We start from the raw sequence: 23,037 nt of genomic DNA on the forward strand, positions 1-23,037 counted from the left end.
CTTCAGACCTGGAATAAGTCTGGTTGCTCTCCTCTGAACTGCCTCTAGAGCAGCGATATCTTTCTTGAAGTGTCATTTCAGAGGGGGATTTAAGCATTGTTAAGTATCCATCACCAATCATGTTCTGAATACCACTTGTCATTCAATAAAAAACAAATCACTGCTTAACATCTATGAAGCAAAATCCCGCGCCACTGTCGGTCGTAATGTAGCAACAGCCAAGCCAAGATGCGAACACACAAACACACACACACACAACGGGCGATCCACCTGTCTCTCTTCATAACAGGATGTTTCCGTATTATAAGGAATTGTTGGCAACCCTAGTTACGGATGCACACCCAAGTGCACAACCTCCCTGCCTCGCCCACAATGTGGTTAATAAAACAGCTCAAGCAGAGAAAAGACAAACAGGAATCCCATTTATCATTCTTTTACTTTGTCACATAATTGGCGATTGGTGGTAATGAGGTGTGTTTTGACCACAAAATATAAAATTACTGCTTTACAGATAATATGGTTCAGTTGCTTTGGAGCCACTGGCCCGTTGTCGGTGGCCCAGTTCCATCACTTGAGAGGGCGGCTCATGTGTCTTAGATAGAAATCAGTCACTGTGATAAAGAGCACGGCCAGCAGAAGCTGCACTCGGGCCAAAATCATAAAACATGAACTGTTGAGTTAATGGGACGTAGCCACAGAACCCTAATGAGAAAAAAACTCCAAGAGCTTGCCAAGATTCATAAAAAACATTCAGGGTGCTAATTTAAGTCACCAAAATTCAATTAAATGCTTATTTTTTTATTTTCTATCATTGTCTGTTTGTTATTCATCTCTCAGAAAAGGTGTCACCTCTCCAGCATAAAATAAAAAAATGTATGAATATAAACTAAAAAGATTAACAAATTGACAAAAAAAGGAAAGACACATTTTCTTTTTGGCACATTGAGCTGGATAACAAGACAAGGTCAATATCCAGTTCAACCACGTCTCTTACCGGCACATTCCAAGACACATACCTGCCCTCTGGGAACTCAACTTGCTTTCCGACTCAACTAGCGCCTGCACACAATTAGTCAAAGTGCACATAGTGAAAGGAAAGCAGAACGCAAAGGCACTCCTGTCACTTCCCTGCATGAAAGGCTATTGGAGCTGTGGAAGTGGCTGGAATGAAATCAAAGTTGGACTATTAGCCAATCAGAACCTCTGCTCACGGACACACAGCTCACCTCGCCCCGGTTTGGCCAGAGACCACAGTTGGCAGTGTGTGTCACGGATAATCCCGTTGCTATGTGTTAAAACAGCACCCCTGGGCTCAAATACAGAAGTAAGCCTTCAATGCTATAATTAAGTGGTTAAGTTATCATCATCAGATAGCATTTAATAGAAACACATGTCTCCATAGGGCGTGGATTAAATCCATGTCATTACATCTCACTGATGATTAAATACCAGCGAGAGCTGCTATAACATTTAAATTGCCTATGAGAACAGCCATACGCAATTCCCCAGACCCAGGGCACTTCTGTGTTATCATGACTGTGAAAAAGCGTTTATAGAAACGACCCGTTGCTCAGCCCAGCAAATCCATTTACCTGCTCTGAATTTATCGTCTCATTGAGGCTGTTGATGATCGGAGTCACGTTGGAAAAGCTTTCAAAGCTGGTGTCTGAAAAAGAAAAGATATGCCATTCATATATGCATTTGGTTTTATGAAGAAGAAGAAGTTAAAACAAAGCACACATCTTATTTTTAGATTGCTTATATGTATGGAGCAGTTGGGTTAATTGTGTTATTTTAAGGCAGGGATTTGTACCCAGTTCTGGGGGAGCCTGCAGTTCTCTTGATTGATCAATATGCTCAATTCACCTCTAAACTGGAGGGTTACAAATTTCAGACCCTTTAGGATGGTTTTCAGGTTCATAATGAATGTTAAATGTCTGCCAGATCGGAGGAAGGTGTGAGTGAGGAAAGGTCATTGGACGAGGAGGGAAACCAGAAGATGTGACAAGGATCTGGGCCTCGGTTCAGCCCCCACTCAACCCAGCTCCCACTCCCCGGCTGCTGTAATGGAGACGTCACTTACTGAGCACCTGATTCCAGATGTTCTGCAGTGGTGGCCATGCAGGGGAGCTCTTCTGCATGGCCGACCGCAGGCTGCTGATGTCTAGTGAGCTCAGAATCGAAGGTCCTTTCGAGATGCTGGCCAGCCTGGAAAAGAACGGGAGACAGGAGCCGTCAACTCAACAGGTCCACAAGGAGAGGCACCAGACAGCTGGAGGCTTTCCAACTGACTGCAGATGGTAGGGGTCTGTCACAGGCTTGGGGTCACCACAGCGTTTACAGACTGACTGTGACACGGGTGCCCTCGAGTAATGCATTTTTAAACCAAATTTAAATATTATGTTTTGGATGTGTATTATTTTGAGGATATACAGGATAATATCAGTGTTAGTTAGTCATATATATCTTGTAATAATTATAATAATGATCAAGAATCCCATTCCTTCAGCAGCTGTGGGTGATTGTGGGATATCCACGCATTTGGAAATCTGTGGATTTTGCCCTTACTACAGCTCTGAAAAGATTGGAAATGACTGTGGAGCAAAGAGACCACTCTCCTCTGGAACATGAAGCCTTACATTTAGCGCCTCCTGTCAGGGGAGGCCAGTGGTTGAATGTCAGATGGACTTAAACTATTAACAATAAAAGTTATGAAATGCCTTCTAAGCAAAATGAAAACAGTAGTCCTCTGAAGTCTGTGGTTAAACTGGTATAAAGAGATACACAATAACAATTTAAAAAGTCCGGACTAGGAATTCCAGTTGGCCGGGTTTCCTGGCACCAGTGCAGCGCTTGATATAGAGCAAGTCTCTGGTTGATCTCACTTAATCTAACAGTTCTCACTGTTTTCCCCCCCCTGTACACCGACACGCACAGAGCTTGAAACACCCAGCTGTGCACAAACAGCTGTTGAAAATGGACGAAATGGGCAAAATAATGAGAGCAAACAGCAGGGATTACACAAGTGCCATGCCGATGACATTGCTGTTTTACACCTTCCCAAACGCGGGGTTACTAAAGTTCACAGAGAGCGGATTCACATCAAGGTGCAGCACGTGTCATGTGATCTGCTGGCTCCTAAGATCGCCAAGCCACATTCCAGAGACGGTTTCGCAGAATTCATTGCACCATTTAAAAACATGTTATAGTTGTTTAACTACATACATTATAACTACATATATATACATATAAATACATAAACAAATAAATGGCTTGTCAAAGTCATTATTCGAAAAATCGAAACAGTATCGCACAGCAGCTGGATTTAGTACGCACTTTAAGACTTAAGAAAATAATAACAATAATAAACGTCCACAACATGCTGTAGTTACAAGAATGGTCCTCCACACCCCCACCTGAGACCCGGTGCCATTACTGGATTAACTGCAGCTCTGGAGCCAAGTCCCAAGAGTACCTAGATGGGCACACTACAACCCAAGAGTTCCCAGGTGGGCACACTATGTCAAAGAGTTCCCAGGTGGGCACACTATGTCATTAAGGGTTCCCAGGTGGGCACACTATGTCATCAAAGAGTTCCCAGGTGGGCACACTACGTCATCAGGAGATCCCTGGTGGGCACACTACGTATTGAAGATTTCCCAAGCGGGCACACTATCTCCGAAGAATTCCCAGGTGGGCACACTATGTCATAAAGAATTCCCAGGTGGGCACACTATGCCATCAGGAGATCCCTGGTGGACAAACTATGTCATTAATAGTTCCCAGGTGGGCAGACTACGTCCCAAGAGTTCCCAGGTGGGCACAATATGTCCCAGGAGTTGCCAGATGGGCACACAATGTCATCAGGAGATCCCTGGTGGGCACAATACATATTGAAGATTTCCCAAGCCGGCACGCTATCTCCAAAGAATTCCCAGGTGGGCACACTATGTCATCAAGAGTTCCCAGCTGGGCACACTACATCATCAGGAGATCCCTGGTGGGCACATGACATATGGAAGAGTTCCCAAGCGGGCACACTATCTACAAAGAGTTCCCAGGTGGGCACACTATTTCATTAAGAGTTCCCAGGTGGGCACACTATGTCTTGGCTCGGTGCCTCGTACCTGTCTGTGTCCTCAGTCGTCCAGGGGAGACTGAGCATTCTGGAGGAGGGCTGTGACTGCAGGAAAGATGTATTGGAGCAGGTGCTGTCGGTGTTGCACAGGAGCGTCTGCAGGAAGGGGAAGAAGCCCGTGCTTGGGAGGTTACGAGGGGCAGCATAGCCTGCGGAGAAAAAGAGGGGAAGAGTGCAGGTGAGGAAGATAGAGGGAGAGAAAGAGGGAGAGAGAGAGAGGGAGAAAAGGGAAGTTTGGTCATTGCAACATATTTATAGGTGACAGTTTCACATTCATTTCTGAATAAGTCCCAGTGGTTTAGAAGAAGAGTTATTGCTAATGTGTACAGATGGATTGTATTTCCAGGGAGTTGCCCGAGTCTCCATAATGTGATAAGTGCACTCTGTTAATGACTAAATGGAGGTCTTTTGTTCACTTTTATCAACCCTTTGTAAGATCATAATTCCGTGTTGTCTTGTACATCTATAAACCAACAATAATGCACAGTCAAGGAAGAGGTACTGGGCGAGCCAGATTGAGTGACATTGACATTGTCTCCGCTCAGCAACTCCAACCGCATGAGACGTCACACTGTGCACATGTTCACCAGCCAGTTCGTTGAGGTGGTGAGTGCGAGGGATTACGCTTAAGTTTTTGATCAGCAACACGCCCGTTCTGTTGTTCTTTGACAGGTGAGATATGATGCAGCATTTCAGATTCGCCATGCAACACACAGACAAAAGACTGGCGAGAGGGCATTCTTTCCATCACATGGCCGCAGAACTATGAAGGAACAAAGAACCGAGTGCTGGGTTTGGATTGGTCGGTGTGTGAGATGTATCTGTATGTATCGATATTCACTGAACTGGCTGAACTCCTCGGCTAGCCTCCAACGCAGTTCCTAAAGTCTGCAATAATGGCAATATTTATGTATTACCCATAAGGAAGAGTTATTATAAAAAGTTATATATATATTCTACATGTATTTTTTAATGTGAAAACAGATAAGAGTTTTCCATATGGTTAGGAAACAGCTTTAGCGATATAAGGGGTTATTATTATTAGTGGTTGAGGTAGTAGTCGTATTGAGGATCAATCTGATTTTATTTAGTTGTTGATCATTGTTGATAATTTATCAGGCAGTAAGAAAATATATTTTTCAAATGTCTTACTTCTAACGACTTTTTATTGTTGTTCTTCAACTCTTATGAAACGATTTTTTTAATGTAGCCTTTTGATAATATGACTGCCCATTGTTGTTTTTCTTCTTGTTTTCCCTTTGCCACACCTTAGATTTTCCTTTCATCGCATACAATTCTCATGTACTAAAAATATGTGCTTTTGTCTCTAGATGATGCAGATATGCAGCTATAGAACTGTGGAATGTGAACCATGTGTGTAGGAGGACTCTGCTGTGGGGTTTGGTGTGGAACTAAGAAAATAAAAAGTCACAGCAAAGTTAATTAAAATGGTGGAATTCAGAAATAGAAAACAGCAGCCGTGGTACATATCAAAGTCTATAGAGATAAGATCATCAGCAGAGCACAAACACTGTTTGAGGATTACAGAAAACTGGTACAGAGGAAACAGATTACACCCCCGACTCACAGGTGTTTTTCTTCACAGGAGGGAACTGCGTCCGAGTGATGGCCAAGATTATAAATATCACCAAGGGCCAGACAATCAGGGCAAGAGACCAGACCTGCACACAAAAACACACACAAAGAAGCATTTTAACACAAAAACACACACAGAGAGGCACATAAATACAAAGAAACACATAAACACAAACATGACAAGAAGAAACACATAAATGCAAACAGACAGGAAGGAACATATAAACAAAAACATACAGGAACACATTTTAACATAACCACACAAAGAAACACATGAACACAAGCACACATGAAGAAACACAGGAACACAAGCATGCACAATGTATCTGTCAAAAAAGTTTTACGCTCTTCTGCTTTAAAACATGACACAAAAATACTTCAATCACAGCAATTATTTCTCACCACTGGAATGCTGTTAATATAAGATCTGGTATATATAGCCTAAATACAAGCAAGAGCCTTTGTTCATATATCAAAATGCATGATTAATAAGAATAAAATAATTGTAATTGCCTCTTGAGTTAGTGACTCATGCAGTCCTGTACAACTTCCTGGTGTGTCTCAATATAAGACTCGAGGTGCGTGTTGTAAAGGCATGATTGCGCTGGGAGTCAAACCGTAAACCCACAAAGCAGGTCTGTCCTCCTGCTGAGCTGCACAAAAGACCGATGCCTTTTCCAACATGCAGTGTAGTGGCCAAGTAAGAGTGTGCTGGTCCCTCTAATTGTGAATTTCTCCACTGCGGAAAACGTGCTGAATTATATTATTAATCGTTTGTGCCGTTGGAGTATGGCAAGACAGATTACACTATGTAACACAATGTTTGTTCCTGGGTAGTGAGTGTTATTTCCTAATTGCTTATGCCTCAAAAGTATAGAAAATGGCTATTATAACCCACAAACTTTGCTTTTGTGAACAGGACAGCGATATTGTGAAATGTACCCGTTTCCAATGAGAAAACGGGCGAATTTGTGTCTTTTCGTTCACATAAAGTCAGACAAAAACAACATATGAATGCAAATGAACATGTATTTATACGAAAGTAATACAAAAATGACTACACAAGATTTAGAAGTGAGTAATTTCAACATATCGCTGTCCTGGTCACAAAAGCAAAGTTTGTGGGGAATAATAGCCATTTTCAAACGCAATTAGGAAATAACACTTATTAAATATATGTTGAAATGCATTTAGAGATATCTCTAAAAGAAGGTTTGGCTTGTCACGCATTGACAGTCACGGCCGTAACCCGCAGCGGCGCAGGTCCGGGGCGCTGCCAGATCCCGAGGGCGCTCCGCCGTTTCGAGACCGTGTTGTGTTGGGTCCAAAACACAGACACGCGTAAACGAAACCGAAAACGTGTTTTTCAACTGCAGGTTCACTTCTCACACAGATATCCTGCGACACATACACACCCAGTCCGACTGTCTGGATGTTATTCTATCCATATCTATCAATCATTCATTTTGTATTTGTATAGCGCAATGCGGAGCGCTTTACAGATTGATAATCATAACAACAAAATAAATAAAATAAACACATACATAAACCATACATTACTTAAGTGGTCTGAGTAATTAAGTCGACATTAATAAACAGTTCTGCTAAGGCTGCAATTTTGTATTTTTTAGTTAATGGCACCACAAAATAGGCCCTTATTATTTTAGCAATGAACTTGGGGGGGGGGGGGGGGTAATACTGATACATGTGTACAATTGGATCCATGATTTGATGGATTGAGTAGCCTCAGTGAGAGGTCCAGTGTGAATGAAAAGCAGAGGACACTGATGCCAGACCTGCTCTGATCGGGGTTTCAGAGCAACCTCAAACAAGGCACATGAGGAGCTGGAGAGAAGAGGAGAAGTGATGCGCTTACCGGCTGCCTGCGGACACTCAGCCAGTTCTTCCAGAGCAGGAGGCGCAGTTGTTGAAAGAAAGAGGCCATTTGCGTTTCCACTGGGAATGAAACTCATGGTTAATACCAGCGGGATCAGAACAAGTTTCCTGCAATGCCAATAAGTGATCATTCCTCCTGTATTAATACATCCAACTCTGAAGCTGCATCCGTGTGCAGTGAAACACACTGGGTGTCTCTTCTAGACCAGAGCTTTTTTAATGTGGGATTATTTTATGTTTTTGTGTATTTCAGGCGTCTGCTGTTAATTCCTAAAATATCAACCATTTTCTCACAAATGGTAACTGAAAAGGAAGCGATGCCGTGTTCAATTCGCAGATAAAGTGTCTAGTGTTACAGTAAACTAAATTGTTCGAGAAAGTAATGTAATTAAATCAAATATAAAACATTTTCCCAAAGTTTTTAACAATCAAGACGTAGGGAGCTCGAGGGTTTTCCTTCTGAACTAATCATGGAAAACTGAGCATTATGAAAATACTCAGTCATTAATATTCTACAATATTGCATCAATCAATAGAGCTCATTAAAAAAGGACAAATCGTATTAATTGGCGACAACAACAATGTCAACACTATATGTGTGTGTGTGTGTGTATTTTTATGGATAATAAATCATTACTTCAATGGGTATCGATTTACTTTAGATTAACAATATTAAAACGTGTTTCTTAGTTTTTTTAGGTTCTTCAAATTAATGTGACACTCAAATAAATGTGTGCCCAAGCCGGAGAAGTAGTTTTTCAATCCAAACTGCGTGTTTTCGTAAAGGTGTTGGTATATTCATGTTATTATTATTATTATTATTATTATTATTATTATTATTATTATTAATAATAATATTAATAATTAATATTTTACTATTGCTATCATTGGCAAATCTGTATTTTAAAGTTGCCATTTATCTTGTCATAAAAAATGTGTCCTAACTTGCACTGCCAATTAAATAAGTTACCGCCTTTTCACTATGCATTATTTAGCAGTACAAATTAATGTTATATTTTAAACCCGTAACGCCCAGTCATATAAATAGAAGAAAACGAAGATTAATAAATAAAAAATACAACAGACACCATTTTTACTAGAATGCTGTATTTGGACAGATAATGACAATAAACTTTCATAAAATAAAGTTTCAGATTGTCATATTTTTAACAAAATGTAAGATATGTGGCACATTGCGAATTAACGGGTGTGCTTTTCTAAAGTCGGTGTGATTTAATTGCTGGTGCTTTTCCGCATTTAACCATTAAACAGGGAACAAAAGTAATAATAAAACATAATAATAAATGTTTTTTTATTTTAACAAGTATTGTAGTTTGTGATGAATGCACCACCTGAATTCAAATGTTTACATCCGGGTCAGTCCGTGTTGTTTGGGGGGTTTCATTAACTTGTCAGGTATTTATATTGACCTCCTGTGGACGTGTTTGTTTTGCGGAAACAAACCCATTTAAGCATCACAATCATAACCCGAACAACAGTCTTCTAAAACACCGGAGTTATGATTTAAAATGTGGCTGAGTGTGTTTATTTTCTTGCATTACATCTGAAAACACGCAAACACAATCCAACCAGATCCACAAATCCTATCCACTGCATTAACGCCGCTGAGTGTCAACCCGTATTTATACTCCAAGAGCGCAAAGTCGGCAACTTCATTCCCATAGGATCGCATCTGATACGAGTACATTGGAGACACTGTGACAGGTAACAGTTACTTATGATGGTCACTTCTCTAAGGGTATTTATGCTATTTGGCCCCGAATCGATTCAAATGTTATTAGTATTATTATTATTATTATTATTATTATTATTATTATTATTATTATTATTATTGCCTGTTATGACAATGGTCTGCCGAAGTTCTCTTTGGAAAATCCACACGGGTTACTTTATTTAGGCTCCCAATTAGAATGGTTACTTTAATAATAATAATAATAATAATAATAATAATAATAATAATAATAATAATAATATCAGATTATATACATCAACAATAAACTCAGGTATCGATGCAATAAATAAATACATGTTCGAGTCGTAAATTAAGTCTTCAGGTGATTTACAGGTAATTTTAATCCCGCGATCATCTTTCTCCTCTCCAAACGTTAACCTATTTAATAATAATATAAAGAACCGCACAAAGGCTGAGATTGTGTGCTGGTTAAAGGAACTGAAACCGTCCAGCCCGGCTGACTTACTGCGCCTGTGAATGTGTTTCCAAGCTGGCAAGCGGCCTTGGGGCTCTGGGTTTAAAACATCCGACGGATAAGTACGATAAAATACCACACAGTCACAACCTGCAGGCTGACAAATAACACATTTCCATGTAACCAGCCTGACAGTCGGCTCACAATTAGCGCTGCGCTCCTGTAAAACGCTGGGGCCCCGGGGCCAGCCAGGTGCTCCACGACCCCAACGAGCGCAATTCATGTATCAGTGATGTATCTGTGTGTGTGTGTGTGTGTGTGTGTGTGCGGCCTCACACGCCAACATTGTGCAGTTAGAAAACACATCTGGTTGCCCGGCTGTGCCAATGCGAGTCCCACTGCCTGCGCCCCCTGAGCATCCCGGCGCTGGATACTGCATGCCTACCGTTAATCACAGAAGAAGGGAGAGGAGAAGGAGAAGAAGAAGAAGAAGAAGAAGTAGAAGAAGTATAAGGAGGAGGAGAAGGGGAAGAAGGAGAAGGATATGAAAGGAAGAGAAAGAAAAGATAAACTGGCTTCCCAATTAAGTTCTTCAACAATAACTCGTTCCCTGGCTTTTTGCATCGGCTGTACAGAAAGTAAGAAACATACATGAAGAAAGAGAGCAGTTGTGTTTACCTTGCTGGGACTTGTTTCAGCCCGTGGGGAAAGCCTTGGTTATCGATTTCCGATGCAATCAGTTTCCGTTGACATATTGATCAGACAGTCCGGGCACTTGGTTCTCCCCGGGGGGGCTCTTAGATGCTAAGAGGCGCGCGTTATTAGACTCGCTGAATGTATGTGAAAGTGCGTCAGTCGCAGCTGTAGTCCCGGGCTGCTGTGACGCGCTGCCTGCGGGTCTGTTTATATAGCAGCACCGAGCCGAGTCCGCGGGTGCGCATTGATTGCGGCAGCTCTGTTTCCAGCAATGCGCGCAGCCGGTCGGGCCGGTTTGGCGATGTTTACACACCAACCGTCCAACGGCATCCTCACCCACTGTGGTTAGGTTTCCCGCACACGAAAACACAACGCGGAGGATCCACATTGTGTGGTAGATCACTATAATCACATCTAAAAATGGTGTGATGATGATGATGATGATGATTATTATTATTGCGTACATATCAGTCAATCTATCATTCTACCTGTCTATCTATCTATCTATCTATCTATCTATCTATCTATCTATCTATCTATCTATACTCTTATAACTAGTGTGCTTAATTTAGCGCATTCTGTGTTTGTTCAAGGGCAACTCACTTATGTGTTAAAATTCACTAAAAGCAAATGGGAAAACCACATTATTGTATTAAAAAGACATATTAGTGTGTTGTAATTTGATCGTTCTTTACACAAAGTTGAGTTGTATGGGTATTGTTGTGTGTTGGGGTTATAAAAACACAGACTGTTTTAAATGTAACACATTAGTGTATCTATCTATTGTTCTGTCTGTCTGTTTGTCTATCTATCTATCTATCTATCTATCTATCTATCTATATCTATATATATATATATATATATATATATATATATATATATATATGAAGAGAGAGAGAGAGAGATTATATGAGTGTGTGCACATAAGAATGTGTGTTGAAACACCAGAAGTGGAGTTTCACAACAGCCACCCAGTGAGAGGAGTTTTGAAAGAGCACTTTAATGTACAGGAACCCTTTTCATTGGGAGTTTGGAAACTTTATTAAAACAATGACAAGGTCATTATGTAATACTGAACAAGGTGTTTCCATAATTTATATAACAATACACACATGGGGGGCAGGTGCAGTAACACAAAGGGAGCGCTGACAATATATAAGTGCACAGCTGCCTGGGGGTCAGAGTTTAATCAGGAGAGCTGAGCAGCCCAGGGGCTCACAGACCTCATACAGGGAGCACGTCAAATATGAGGCGCCACCAGGGACATTATCACTGAAATCGCTCGCACTCTCTACGCTGAAATTGAGATCAGATAGGTGATGTCAAAATATAAGTACTCCCGCGCAGCCCAGGTTTTGGTTAGTTGAAAAAACAAGAATGGAGGAAACAAGTCGAGCTGCCGCTGTACTTTTAATTATTATTATTATTATTTTTATTTCTTGGCAGACACCCTTATCCAGGGCGACTTACAACATAAGTGCAAAAATACAGTGAAGTACAAGGCATCAATCATTACAAATTCAATTTACATAAAACATAGCAATTCAAAATAATACATTTTACAAATTCCAATTTACAATTCACACAAGTACAGTAAGAGACTTCCTACATCCTGGACGGTGAAAGCTAAGTGCTGTCAAGATGTCGGGTCACAGACGAGGGCTACGGGAAAGGGAGCAAGGAGGAGAACTATCAGGAACGCAAGGAGCATAATAAGTGCTATCTAGCAGGGATAGAGGACTAATATTACAAGTGCTGTCGGAAGAGATGCGTCTTCAGTAAGCGCCGGAATGAGGTCAAGGACTCGGCTGTTTTGACTTCGGTGGGCAGGTCGTTCCACCACTTAGAGGCCAGAGATGAGAAGGAGTGGCTCTGGAGGAGGGAGAGTGGAGAGGAGGCAGAGTTAGTCTTCTGGCACTGGAGGAGTGCAGTGGTCTGGAGGGGATGTATGGAGAGACGAGGGTCTGAAGGTAGCTTGGTGCAGTGTGGTCGAGACAGCGGTAGGTGAGGGTCAAAGTCTTGAACTGAATGCGTGCCGCTATCGGGAGCCAGTGGAGGGAGCGGAGCAGTGGAGTAGCGTGTGCGAATCGGGGCAGAGAGACACCAGACGAGCCGCAGAGTTCTGGATGAGCTGGAGCGGCGGGTAGTGGATGCAGGCAGGCCGGCCAGGAGGGAGTTGCAGTATCCAGGTGGGAGAGGACCAGGGACTGGACGAGCAGCTGAGTCGAGTAGTCGGTGAGGAAGGGACGGATCCGGCGTATGTTGCTCAGGAAGAATCTACAGGTGCAGGTCAGCGTGGTGATGTGCTGGGAGTAGGAGAGCGCAGGATCGAGGGTGACTCCTAGATTTTTAGCGGAAGAAGAAGGAGAGAGTGTGGTGGATTCCAAGGGGATCGAGATGGGGAGGTCAGCAGAAGGTGAGGAAGAGTGGGGGAAAAACAGGAGATCCGATTTGGAGAGGTGGTGCGAGTGCATCCAGGCGGAAATGGCAGACAAGCAGGAAGAGATGCGTGAGGGGATGAGAGGGTCAGAAGAGGGAAAAGACAGGAAGATCTGGGCATCATCAGCGTAGAAGTGGTAGGAGAAGCCATGGGAAGCCATGAGGGGGCCCAGGGAGCGAGTGTAGAGAGAAGAAATACTATCCCCAGAAATAATACATTGTCTCAAATACTGTGGAGAGGAGAGCAACACAAAGCCTGACACACAGCAGTGTACATGGGGAACTGCGTAGTTTATTTCAGTCACCTGGTGGTAGGCCCAAAAACGAGTTGAGCAACCCAACAAGTACAAGGTATCAGACAAGAGAAAACTTTGGTCACTGGAATTCAAGGTCAAGGAAAAGCTGTTGTATATTCACTTTGTACAATTTTAAGTCAAAGTGGTAGGTAACTAACCTGTCTAATACAGATGAAGCGCAAAGCGCCAGTTTGTAATGCATTTGCTGCTATACATATGTATGGACTATAGCCTATGCATAGACAATTAACAGTTGTATAAATGTGTTGCTCGGCTATAGATGAAAAGACGAATGAGGCACAAGCCAAGAATCCAAGCTTGTGTCATAAATATAATATATACACTCACCTAAAGGATTATTAGGAACACCTGTTCAATTTCTCATTAATGCAATTATCTAACCAACCAATCACATGGCAGTTGCTTCAATGCATTTAGGGGTGTGGTCCTGGTCAAGACAATCTCCTGAACTCCAAACTGAATGTCTGAATGGGAAAGAAAGGTGATTTAAGCAATTTTGAGCGTGGCATGGTTGTTGGTGCCAGACGGGCCGGTCTGAGTATTTCACAATCTGCTCAGTTACTGGGATTTTCACGCACAACCATTTCTAGGGTTTACAAAGAATGGTGTGAAAAGGGAAAAACATCCAGTATGCGGCAGTCCTGTGGGCGAAAATGCCTTGTTGATGCTAGAGGTCAGAGGAGAATGGGCCGACTGATTCAAGCTGATAGAAGAGCAACTTTGACTGAAATAACCACTCGTTACAACCGAGGTATGCAGCAAAGCATTTGTGAAGCCACAACACGTACAACCTTGAGGCGGATGGGCTACAACAGCAGAAGACCCCACCGGGTACCACTCATCTCCACTACAAATAGGAAAAAGAGGCTACAATTTGCACAAGCTCACCAAAATTGGACAGTTGAAGACTGGAAAAATGTTGCCTGGTCTGATGAGTCTCGATTTCTGTTGAGACATTCAGATGGTAGAGTCAGAATTTGGCGTAAACAGAATGAGAACATGGATCCATCATGCCTTGTTACCACTGTGCAGGCTGGTGGTGGTGGTGTAATGGTGTGGGGGATGTTTTCTTGGCACACTTTAGGCCCCTTAGTGCCAATTGGGCATCGTTTAAATGCCACGGCCTACCTGAGCATTGTTTCTGACCATGTCCATCCCTTTATGACCACCAGGTACCCATCCTCTGATGGCTACTTCCAGCAGGATAATGCACCATGTCACAAAGGTCGAATAATTTCAAATTGGTTTCTTGAACATGACAATGAGTTCACTGTACTAAACTGGCCCCCACAGTCACCAGATCTCAACCCAATAGAGCATCTTTGGGATGTGGTGGAACGGGAGCTTCGTGCCCTGGATGTGCATCCCACAAATCTCCATCAACTGCAAGATGTTATCCTATCAATATGGGCCAACATTTCTAAAGAATGCTTTCAGCACCTTGTTGAATCAATGCCACGTAGAATTAAGGCAGTTCTGAAGGCGAAAGGGGGTCAAACACAGTATTAGTATGGTGTTCCTAATAATCCTTTAGGTGAGTGTAAATATATATATATATATATATATATAGTAACAGGTTTGGTAGTGCTAAAACCCTTGTAGGTCCAAACAAGCAGTCAGACACCAGGTAGAGGTGAACGTGCTCTTTATTTCCTCACATGCATTCATGCTCCACCTTAGCAAAAGCAGATCAGGCAGCGGAGAGAACTGAACTTAATGCAACAGAAAGGCAGGTGCTATTCGGAGCCTGAACATCTAAAACAGGGAGGAATAACCAAACATGAAACAGGCATACAGAACAGGGGGAAATAAACGACAGAACGGTAATGAATGTAATGAATGTACACAGTTATTTAAATCACTTATACCCCACCTTAGTTCACCTCCCAGCAGCCCTAGTGGAGATGGCTGCATATTAATCAAGAGGGGCGTCGCTGCCTTTCCATCTCCGTTACAATACATACATACATACATACATACATACATACACACACACACATACCCATAAATATTTGGACAGTGACACAATTGTCATCATTTTGTCTCTGTACACCACCACAATGGATTTGAAAGGTAACAATCAAGATGTGTTTTAAGTGTAGACTTTCATCTTTAATTCAAGGGTAGTTACATCCAAATTGGGTGAACAGTGTAGGAATTACACCCATCTGTATATGTGGTTCCCCCAATTGTAGGGGCTCAAAAGTATTTGGACAAACTAACATGAATGAATTAAATTGTGAGTTTCAATACTTGTTTGCAAATCCTTTGCAGTCAATGACTGCCTGAAGTCTGAACCCATAGACATCACGAGGGGCAGGTTGTACTAAAGGAATCCGATCTTGATCTCAATTGTGTATCTCAATCTGAGCCCAAAACTGATCCGACTTTTTAAAATGCATACTTCCATCTAGTTCGCCGGCATACAGATCCAAAATGACAATTGTGTCTCTGTCCAAATATTTATGGACCTAACTGTACATACATACAGCTCTGGAAAAAATTAAGAGACCACTCCAAGTTCAGAAATCAATGTTAAGTGGTCTCTTAATTTTTTCCAGAGCTATATATACACATACACCCACATATGCATACCTGTGTGTACACACACACACACACACACACACGAGTGTCCAGTCGAGAGGAGCCCATTCGCCCCATTGTGCTCGTTTGGTGTCCTTTAATAACCAAGTGATCCAAGGATCCTATCCAGTCTGTTTTTTAATGTTCCCAAATTTTCAGCTTCAACTACATCGCTGGGGAGTATACACACATATATACACCGATGAGCCATAACATTATGACCACCTGCCTAATATTGTGTAGGTTTTGCCGCCAAAACAGCCCTGACCCGTCGAGGCATGGACTCCACTAGACCTCTGAAGGTGTGCTGTGGTATCTGGCACCAAGACGTCAGCAGCAGATCCTTTAAGTCCTGTAAGTTGTGAGGTGGGGCCTCCATGGATCGGACTTGTTTGTCCAGCACATCCCACAGATGCTCGATTGGATTGAGATCTGGGGAATTTGGAGGCCAAGTCAACACCTTGAACTCGTGATTCATCAGACCAGGCCACCTTCTTCCATTGCTCCGTGGTCCAGTTCTGATGCTCACGTGCCCATTGTAGGCGCTTTCGGCAGTGGACAGGGGTCAGCATGGGCACCCTGACTGGTCTGCGGCTACGCAGCCCCATACGCAACAAACTGCGATGCACTGTGTGTTCTGACACCTTTCTACCAGAACCAGCATTCACTTTTTCAGCAATTTGAGCTACAGTAGTTTGTCTGTTGGATCGGACCAAACTAAACTAAAACTAAACTGAAAACACTAAAACTAATCCTAAAAGAATCCCCACTAAAACTATTCTAAAACCTAAGCCTGTCTTGCCCCCCCAGAAGTCAAAATCCCAGAATTACAGTGCAAATGTGCAGAAGGGAGTCTTAGTCACAAATGTCCATTCAAGTTCATAGCAGGTGGATCTCTTGGACTGTGTTTTCGTGCATAGTTGAGTCGCTTGGCCTTGTTGCCACGTCTTCTGATTGCGAAGGGAAGTAAGCATGACGTGTCTTTCATCTGCTGCAGTGAGTTTCCTTGGCCGACCACCGCGTCTACGGTCCTCAACGTTGCCCGTTTCTTTGTGCTTCTTCAGAAGAGCTTGGACAGCACATCTGGAAACCCCTGTCTGCCTTGAAATGTCTGCCTGGGAGAGACCTTGCTGATGCAGTAGAACTACCTTGTGTCTTGTTGTTTTGCCATGGTGTGTGACTTTTGACAGTAAACTGAGTCTGGCTGTTCCTCACCCAGTTTTATTCCTCCTACACAGCTGTTTCTGTTTCAGTTAATGATTGTGTTTCAACCTACATATTGAATTGATGATCATTAGCACCTGTTTGGTGTAATCGTTTAATCAGACACCTGACTATATGCCTACAAAATCCCTGACTGTGTCCAAGTGCACCTAGAAGAACTGATGCTGTTTTGAAGGCAAAGGGTGTCACAACAAATACGGATTTGATGTAGATTTTTCTTCTATTCACTCACTTTGCATTTAGTTGTAGTTTTAATTGATGAATAAAATCTATTAATGTGTCTAATTTTGAAAGCATTCTTACTTTACAGCATTTTTTCACACCTGCCTAAAATATTTGCACAGTACATACACACATACCTTTACTTAGATACACAAAATAGCAAAAAGCAAATTTTTGAGCCAGTAATCACTAGTGAAGTGTGCGGTGCGGCGATGCCTCAGTGAACAGACACATGTATTGTCTTCTCTATATGATAATTATATGACAAGCTCTCTATATGCTGTGTGAACAGGGCAGGGCTGGAGGGGGACAGACCCACTGGACTGACTGACCCACTGGTGTGACTGACTGGCCCACTGGTTCTCTCCTTAAATTAATCCGATTTCTGTAAAAACAAGGATGAATGTGACCGTTATGCCCGTGATGGGATCTGGTGGCATCATTCCCTTAATAGACTTCTTAGTGGAGAGAAATAAAACATTCATCATAACGTAATATAACAGAGAATAGACTGACAAACATATCTACCGACCACAGTGAGTGAAATTAAACAGAAGCTATCATTAAACTGAATAAAATACTAATTGTATAAAATATGATACAGAAATGTAATTTCTAAAGAGCAATGCATATAGATATTATTACACAATTATTGAACATGTACTATTTTGAAAATGCATTCATTGTATTGTAGTGCAGTTCCTTTAATCACCAACAGAGGGCGGCAGAGATTTAAATCAAATATCACACTTACAATAGTAATAATATATATATATGTGAGACCGGGGACAGTTTTAACCTTTGGCTCCATTTCTCCGAGACCGTTTGACCTGCTTTGGTGTTTTTTTCCGCTGGCATCTGTCTGCTGTGATTTCTGCAATGTTTCAAATCCGAGGCATCAGACGATACACCTGAACGCATGCGCAGGGTCACTTGTAACAGCAGCCACAGGGTCAAATGTGACAAGCTGTGACAATTCATGAAATAATAGAAACACCATATGTTTAACTCAGCAATTCTCATCTTAATTGATATATTGTTTTATACAGATAATAAACTTATTTAAAAAGACTCTGAGCTGCATATCCAGTCTCTGCAGTCTTTGTTCAGCTGAAGCAGAAGCAGCCGCTTTCCAAGCTGTCAATGTGTGAAGCCTGTAGGTCTCACTGGGACTCAGCTCCTCTGTTCATCTCGCTGCTCCGGTGCTTCACGGGTCCAGACAGGCAGGTCCAGAGCTGGACTCATCCTTTCTTCAGTGTCTTTATTCATACATTTGCTTTCCATCATCCATTAAGTGTCTCTCATTGCACTGTATCAGAGTGTAAACACACCCGGAGACTATAGACACACCTGTGTATGATTTTTTACTGAAGACTTTCTTTTTACTTTTTCAAACACTCTTCCAGCTTTTCAGTTTGAATAAATAAAAGGATGACGCTTGCTTTCTGGCTTTAAGTCCACCAGTATGTTACAGAAAGAAATGTTTGATCCTGTGCTAATCTAATGAGGACTCAGTCCATAGTATAAATCTGCAAACACAGAAATAACAGATTTTTCTGTATGGGCTCAAGTGTAATGTGTGTTACTGACCCCCATCCTGGGAGCCCTGACTCAACTTCATTTTACACAAGAGACAAAAACAATGACATCTAGCAATTATGTGGACAGAGAAGACACATATCAATGCTCAAAATAATACATGTGTGAGAATGTGCACTAGGGGGGCAGAACCATATCACAGAAAGAAAATCAGTTAAAACATTTACTAACAATGCACAGTGTTGTGGGAAAAAATCCTTGGGTTTCGGCTCATTACACAGGCAGGTAGGAAAGCAAACTGTGAGTCCAGAGTGAGTGACATCAGACTGTGACTAGAGGAAGGAAGTGTGCGTCACATACATATATATATATATATATATACACTCACCTAAAGGATTATTAGGAACACCTGTTCAATTTCTCATTAATGCAATTATCTAACCAACCAATCACATGGCAGTTGCTTCAATGCATTTAGGGGTGTGGTCCTGGTCAAGACAATCTCCTGAACTCCAAACTGAATGTCTGAATGGGAAAGAAAGGTGATTTAAGCAATTTTGAGCGTGGCATGGTTGTTGGTGCCAGACGGGCCGGTCTGAGTATTTCACAATCTGCTCAGTTACTGGGATTTTCACGCACAACCATTTCTAGGGTTTACAAAGAATGGTGTGAAAAGGGAAAAACATCCAGTATGCGGCAGTCCTGTGGGCGAAAATGCCTTGTTGATGCTAGAGGTCAGAGGAGAATGGGCCGACTGATTCAAGCTGATAGAAGAGCAACTTTGACTGAAATAAGCACTCGTTACAACCGAGGTATGCAGCAAAGCATTCGTGAAGCCACAACACGTACAACCTTGAGGCGGATGGGCTACAACAGCAGAAGACCCCACCGGGTACCACTCACCTCCACTACAAATAGGAAAAAGAGGCTACAATTTGCACAAGCTCACCAAAATTGGACAGTTGAAGACTGGAAAAATGTTGCCTGGTCTGATGAGTCTCGATTTCTGATGAGACATTCAGATGGTAGAGTCAGAATTTGGCATAAACAATATGAGAACATGGATCCATCGTGCCTTGTTACCACTGTGCAGGCTGGTGGTGGTGGTGTAATGGTGTGGGGGATGTTTTCTTGGCACACTTTAGGCCCCTTAGTGCCAATTGGGCATCGTTTAAATGCCACGGCCTACCTGAGCATTGTTTCTGACCATGTCCATCCCTTTATGACCACCATGTACCCATCCTCTGATGGCTACTTCCAGCAGGATAATGCACCATGTCACAAAGGTCGAATCATTTCAAATTGGTTTCTTGAACATGACAATGAGTTCACTGTACTAAACTGGCCCCCACAGTCACCAGATCTCAACCCAATAGAGCATCTTTGGGATGTGGTGGAACGGGAGCTTCGTGCCCTGGATGTGCATCCCACAAATCTCCATCAACTGCAAGATGCTGTCCTATCAATATGGGCCAACATTTCTAAAGAATGCTTTCAGCACCTTGTTGAATCAATGCCACGTAGAATTAAGGCAGTTCTGAAGGCGAAAGGGGGTCAAACACAGTATTAGTATGGTGTTCCTAATAATCCTTTAGGTGAGTGTAAATATATATATATATATATATATATAGTAACAGGTTTGGTAGTGCTAAAACCCTTGTAGGTCCAAACAAGCAGTCAGACACCAGGTAGAGGTGAACGTGCTCTTTATTTCCTCACATGCATTCATGCTCCACCTTAGCAAAAGCAGATCAGGCAGCGGAGAGAACTGAACTTAATGCAACAGAAAGGCAGGTGCTATTCGGAGCCTGAACATCTAAAACAGGGAGGAATAACCAAACATGAAACAGGCATACAGAACAGGGGGAAATAAACGACAGAACGGTAATGAATGTAATGAATGTACACAGTTATTTAAATCACTTATACCCCACCTTAATTCACCTCCCAGCAGCCCTAGTGGAGATGGCTGCATATTAATCAAGAGGGGCGTCGCTGCCTTTCCATCTCCGTTACAATACATACATACATACATACATACACACACACACATACCCATAAATATTTGGACAGTGACACAATTGTCATCATTTTGTCATCCCGTGATGGGATCTGGTGGCATCATTCCCTTAATAGACTTCTTAGTGGAGAGAAATAAAACATTCATCATAACGTAATATAACAGAGAATAGACTGACAAACATATCTACCGACCACAGTGAGTGAAATTAAACAGAAGCTATCATTAAACTGAATAAAATACTAATTGTATAAAATATGATACAGAAATGTAATTTCTAAAGAGCAATGCATATAGATATTATTACACAATTATTGAACATGTACTATTTTGAAAATGCATTCATTGTATTGTAGTGCAGTTCCTTTAATCACCAACAGAGGGCGGCAGAGATTTAAATCAAATATCACACTTACAATAGTAATAATATATATATATGTGAGACCGGGGACAGTTTTAACCTTTGGCTCCATTTCTCCGAGACCGTTTGACCTGCTTTGGTGTTTTTTTCCGCTGGCATCTGTCTGCTGTGATTTCTGCAATGTTTCAAATCCGAGGCATCAGACGATACACCTGAACGCATGCGCAGGGTCACTTGTAACAGCAGCCACAGGGTCAAATGTGACAAGCTGTGACAATTCATGAAATAATAGAAACACCATATGTTTAACTCAGCAATTCTCATCTTAATTGATATATTGTTTTATACAGATAATAAACTTATTTAAAAAGACTCTGAGCTGCATATCCAGTCTCTGCAGTCTTTGTTCAGCTGAAGCAGAAGCAGCCGCTTTCCAAGCTGTCAATGTGTGAAGCCTGTAGGTCTCACTGGGACTCAGCTCCTCTGTCATCTCGCTGCTCCGGTGCTTCACGGGTCCAGACAGGCAGGTCCAGAGCTGGACTCATCCTTTCTTCAGTGTCTTTATTCATACATTTGCTTTCCATCATCCATTAAGTGTCTCTCATTGCACTGTATCAGAGTGTAAACACACCCGGAGACTATAGACACACCTGTGTATGATTTTTTACTGAAGACTTTCTTTTTACTTTTTCAAACACTCTTCCAGCTTTTCAGTTTGAATAAATAAAAGGATGACGCTTGCTTTCTGGCTTTAAGTCCACCAGTATGTTACAGAAAGAAATGTTTGATCCTGTGCTAATCTAATGAGGACTCAGTCCATAGTATAAATCTGCAAACACAGAAATAACAGATTTTTCTGTATGGGCTCAAGTGTAATGTGTGTTACTGACCCCCATCCTGGGAGCCCTGACTCAACTTCATTTTACACAAGAGACAAAAACAATGACATCTAGCAATTATGTGGACAGAGAAGACACATATCAATGCTCAAAATAATACATGTGTGAGAATGTGCACTAGGGGGGCAGAACCATATCACAGAAAGAAAATCAGTTAAAACATTTACTAACAATGCACAGTGTTGTGGGAAAAAATCCTTGGGTTTCGGCTCATTACACAGGCAGGTAGGAAAGCAAACTGTGAGTCCAGAGTGAGTGACATCAGACTGTGACTAGAGGAAGGAAGTGTGCGTCACATACATATATATATATATATATATATATATATATACATATATACACTCACCTAAAGGATTATTAGGAACACCTGTTCAATTTCTCATTAATGCAATTATCTAACCAACCAATCACATGGCAGTTGCTTCAATGCATTTAGGGGTGTGGTCCTGGTCAAGACAATCTCCTGAACTCCAAACTGAATGTCTGAATGGGAAAGAAAGGTGATTTAAGCAATTTTGAGCGTGGCATGGTTGTTGGTGCCAGACGGGCCGGTCTGAGTATTTCACAATCTGCTCAGTTACTGGGATTTTCACGCACAACCATTTCTAGGGTTTACAAAGAATGGTGTGAAAAGGGAAAAACATCCAGTATGCGGCAGTCCTGTGGGCGAAAATGCCTTGTTGATGCTCGAGGTCAGAGGAGAATGGGCCGACTGATTCAAGCTGATAGAAGAGCAACTTTGACTGAAATAACCACTCGTTACAACCGAGGTATGCAGCAAAGCATTTGTGAAGCCACAACACGTACAACCTTGAGGCGGATGGGCTACAACAGCAGAAGACCCCACCGGGTACCACTCATCTCCACTACAAATAGGAAAAAGAGGCTACAATTTGCACAAGCTCACCAAAATTGGACAGTTGAAGACTGGAAAAATGT

General features: G+C 42.1%; 1 protein-coding gene across 1 annotated transcript in view; it reads right to left on the reverse strand.

The window, feature by feature from the left end:
* Positions 1-10,666, reverse strand: part of abca12 (ATP-binding cassette, sub-family A (ABC1), member 12) — a 62,934-nt gene extending 52,268 nt beyond the window's left edge. Inside the window, exons 1-6 of the mRNA XM_066688441.1 lie at positions 10,477-10,666; positions 7,611-7,690; positions 5,727-5,820; positions 4,128-4,287; positions 2,084-2,208; positions 1,593-1,666 (exon numbers count right to left, since the gene is read on the reverse strand). Coding sequence (XP_066544538.1) covers positions 1,593-1,666; positions 2,084-2,208; positions 4,128-4,287; positions 5,727-5,820; positions 7,611-7,679 — 522 coding nt within the window. The 5' untranslated portion in view covers positions 7,680-7,690; positions 10,477-10,666. The remainder of the gene's footprint in view (positions 1-1,592; positions 1,667-2,083; positions 2,209-4,127; positions 4,288-5,726; positions 5,821-7,610; positions 7,691-10,476) is intronic.
* Positions 10,667-23,037: the final 12,371 nt, after the last annotated feature.

This window comes from Amia ocellicauda, chromosome 16, assembly GCF_036373705.1.
Source record: "Amia ocellicauda isolate fAmiCal2 chromosome 16, fAmiCal2.hap1, whole genome shotgun sequence".
Taxonomy (NCBI): domain Eukaryota; kingdom Metazoa; phylum Chordata; class Actinopteri; order Amiiformes; family Amiidae; genus Amia; species Amia ocellicauda.